The sequence below is a fragment of the Mandrillus leucophaeus genome, unplaced genomic scaffold, assembly GCF_000951045.1.
Source record: "Mandrillus leucophaeus isolate KB7577 unplaced genomic scaffold, Mleu.le_1.0 Scaffold10, whole genome shotgun sequence".
Lineage (NCBI taxonomy): Eukaryota > Metazoa > Chordata > Mammalia > Primates > Cercopithecidae > Mandrillus > Mandrillus leucophaeus.
Window position 1 is genome coordinate 6,333,039 of NW_012098098.1, and position 3,359 is coordinate 6,336,397.

The 3,359-nt window shown below is 64.8% G+C and overlaps 1 protein-coding gene across 1 annotated transcript; it reads right to left on the reverse strand.

The window, feature by feature from the left end:
* Positions 1–26: 26 nt before the first annotated feature.
* Positions 27–2,864, reverse strand: PABPN1L (poly(A) binding protein, nuclear 1-like (cytoplasmic)). Its single transcript, XM_011972498.1, has 7 exons — positions 2,619–2,864; positions 2,047–2,230; positions 1,804–1,871; positions 1,236–1,342; positions 1,072–1,159; positions 516–658; positions 27–66 (listed from the first exon to the last, which is right to left on the reverse strand). Exons 1-7 carry the CDS (start codon positions 2,862–2,864, stop codon positions 27–29), a joined length of 876 nt encoding a protein of 291 aa, XP_011827888.1.
* Between the last annotated feature and the right edge of the window lie 495 nt (positions 2,865–3,359).

The following is a 3,359-nucleotide window of genomic DNA, read 5'->3' on the forward strand; positions in this document are numbered from 1 at the left end:
CCTCTCTCAAAATCAGGCTTTCCCCTTTAATACGGTGAAAACCACGGTGAGAATTTTCCACGGGCCCTGCACGGAGAGAGAATGCACGGTGAGTGGCATTCCAGAGGGGAAGGGAGGTGGCCCAGGGCCCCGGGGGACAACAGGACAAGGATGCAGGGAGGGCACCTGACTGCTCAGGCAATGCCCCAGGGAGCCTTTCTGGTGACTCCTAGCTGCTCTCCTGGGATGGTCCCAGGAAAGGGAAAGGCAGCGCCAGGAGAGCCCCTTGGGGCAGCTGCAGCCCACCCCAGGGTCTTGGTGGGAACAAGAAAAGGTCACCTCTCCCAGCAGAGAGGCTGCAGAAAACACCCCCCTAGCTGATGCAGCAGCCCCAGCCCTCACCCAGGCCCCACCAGGTACGTTCCTGCAGCCCCGTGAGGAACAAGCTCAGGGACCCCCTCCTGCCCCTGATCCCCAGGCCCCGACGCCCCACCATGGCCCTCGCCCCCAGGCTGCCTCCACAGGCACCCACTCACCGGTTCTGCCCTCGTGGTCTGAGCCGGGGCCTGCCCTGGAGGCCGCTGAGGGGGAATGGTGCCCCCGTGGAGCCTGGGTGTCCTCGAAGGCCCCCGCGGTCTGTGGAGCTGATCCCAGGGAAGTTGGTTCTTTTTGGCAGCACCTGGAGCAAAGGCCTGTTCCTAGTCCCCCTCGAGGGGCAGCTAAGACCCAGCCCGCAGTCCCTGCAACGCCCACCACCCCGGAGTGTGGGGTCCTGCAGGCTCAGGATGCCATTTGGGCCTAAAGGGTCCCTTGCCTTTGCCCACCATAGCTGTCATATGACACCCAGTCACAGCCAGCACCCCTGCAGAGGGGGTTCCCGCCCCGAGAGGGGACACTTCCCCACCATGTCACCAGCAGACCAAACCCAGCTTCAGGTCCCAGGGTCCTGCCACATCCTGTCCAGGCCCAGCCAAGCACTGTGCCTGAGACGCGCTGTGCAGAGAGGAGCCAGCTGGGGCTGCTGTGTGTCCCAGGGCCAGTGGGCCAGCCCCTCTGTGCTCATGTTCCTGGACCTGGGGACCACTGGCGCACCTTGATGACCCGGCCCCGGAAGAGGCTCTGGTCCAGCTCCACGGCGGCCTGCACGGAGCCCTTGGTGGCAAACTCTATGTAGGCGTAACTGAGGGGAGGGACGGGGAGGGATGAGGCTGGGCCCCGTCTGCACAGCCAGTGCCCCCGCCAGGCCCCGAACTGACCCCTTGGGGTGTCCAGAGAACTTGTCGCACAGGATGGTGACTCGGTGGACCTCCCCGCAGCCGCTGAAGTGGGCCTCCAGCTCCTCGGCAGAGCCCCCGTAGTCCACCTGGACCCAGGCCCAGACCCGCGTGTCAGGGAGACACCAGGCCCAGACCCGCGTGTCAGGGAGACGCCTGGCCCTGACTCGGGGATTTCTTGGTAGAGGTGGGGAAAGAAACCCCAAGGCTGGGCCCCCGGGCGGGGACGGCCCCAGGCCTCCACCCCACACCCCTGCTGGGGATGGAGGGAAGAAAGGAAAGGAGATCTCACATGGAGCGCTCCCTTCCAGAGGGCTGGAGCCTTTCAAAAAGCTTCTCAAAACTGGAGATTTCATGTGCAATCCTGAATTCCAGCTCATGTTGAAAAACTGGAACATGTGCCCAGGCCAGTGTTTCCTCGAGGGGACAGGGCTGTCCCCAGTGTCAGACTCCCTTCCCTGCAAGCCTGGCCCAGGGCCGGGCACCAGACCCCTGGAAGAGATGGGGCCCCACTCGCTGCCTGCCCCCCCGGCCCCCGCCTGCCACTCACGTTGCCCACGTAGACAGATCTGTGGTCAGCCTCCACCTTCTCCTCGGGGGTCCCAGGGAGGGGGCAGCCTGCGGAGAACACAGCTCTGGCCCGAAGGCCCTTGGCTCCTTCCTCACTCCTCTCACGGGGAAGGTGGCCCAGGTTTGTAGGGAAGGTGACACCTTGGAGCCTGCCAGGCCCAACCCTCATGGAAACTCTGGGACCCTGGCTCAGTAGGGGGTGGCCTGGGCCCCTGGTTCCTACCCGTGGCCTCAGGGCTCAGCAGCTGCCTGGCCATGGTGCCCTCCTCTTCCTCGGCCTGATGCTGCACTCCCGGAGGCTGTGGCAGCCCCTCCTCTTCCTCGGCCTGGTGCTGTGCTCCCAGAGACCATGGCGGCCCCTCGGCCTGCTCCATGGCACACACCTTCATCTTGATGGCCTCCAGCTCCTGCCGACACATGGCGCTGAGTGGGGCAGGCAGCCTGCAGGCTCTGCTCGAGGAAGGTGGGTGTGTGGCCTGCCAGCTTCAGCAGAGGGTCACAGCCCCAAGGGGCAGCCCTTCTCTGGACAGGGACGCTCCTTCCTGGGGTGATGAACTCGCCCCTGCAGAGAAGCCCCCGAAACTGCACCTCAAGGGCCCTTCCCCAGGCCAGAGACGCCAGCTTGACTCCGCAGTCTGTGCTGCGGGGTCTCCTTGCCACCTTCGTCCAGGCAGGTGGGCAATGGCCCTCCCCTCCTAAGTCAGCTGCAGCCATTTGTCACCCAGACCCCGTGTCTCCGCCAGTCCCTGTGCCCCAGGTCCCCTGAGAGCCCCAGGGCCTCCACACAGCTGTTACCTGGTCAGGCACTGGGCACTCAGCCAGGTTCTCTTGCTCCAGCAGAGACAACAGGAAGCCTGCATCCCCATCCTGGTCTTCCTCTGCCTCCTCTTCCTCCTCCTTCCCTTCCCCACCCTCTGGCCCCAGAGTCTCCTTGGTCTCGTTCCAGGCCCCCCAGCCCTGGGCCTCTGGGTCTGAGGAGACCGTCTGGAGCCAGGCCTGAGTTGGGGGCGGAAAGAGCGAGCGGCTTGGGAAGGGCCACATGGTAGAAGGGCAGGAGGAAGGTGGGCCAGGCGAGGCCTCCCCTCCGCTCCCCTCGCGTCCACACCTGCCCGGGCCCTCCTGGAGTTTTAAGCCCTCTCCTGAGGCCAGCTGCTCCCACTAGAGCATTTGCAAAGGCTGAGTGGGGGCTGAGCTTCCAGCCTTGGCTCCTGGCCCCGCCCCTTCCCTGTCACTGGGACAGGTACCTCCAGGACACTCTCCCTGGAGGAAGGAGAGGCTGAGTTGAGTGGGGGTCACTGGTCTCTTCTGCTTCCGCCTGGCCATGCTGCGGCTCACTGGAGCCTTGGTCCATCACAGGGTTCACACCTCAGCAGCATCCATGGTCCATCACAGGGTTCACACCTCAGCAGCGTCCATGGTCCATCACAGGGTTCACACCTCAGCAGCGTCCACACGGCGCGAACACGCAATCCAAGTGGGAACACAGGAGCGGTTGTTTCTGGTACCAGGGTCCAAGCAGGCTGGGGAGGTGGCTTC

What these genes read in the sequence shown, in the direction of transcription:
- PABPN1L (XM_011972498.1), bottom strand. Translation starts at nt 2,864, where the DNA reads ATGTGGCCCTTCCCAAGCCGCTCGCTCTTTCCGCCCCCAACTCAGGCC. An exon ending in GCTGAGCCCTGAGGCCACGG is followed by an intron (nt 1,872 to 2,046) that starts GTAGGAACCAGG and finishes TGTTCTCCGCAG; the next exon opens with GCTGCCCCCTCCCTGGGACC. An exon ending in AGACCACGAGGGCAGAACCG is followed by an intron (nt 67 to 515) that starts GTGAGTGGGTGC and finishes CTCTCCGTGCAG; the next exon opens with GGCCCGTGGAAAATTCTCAC.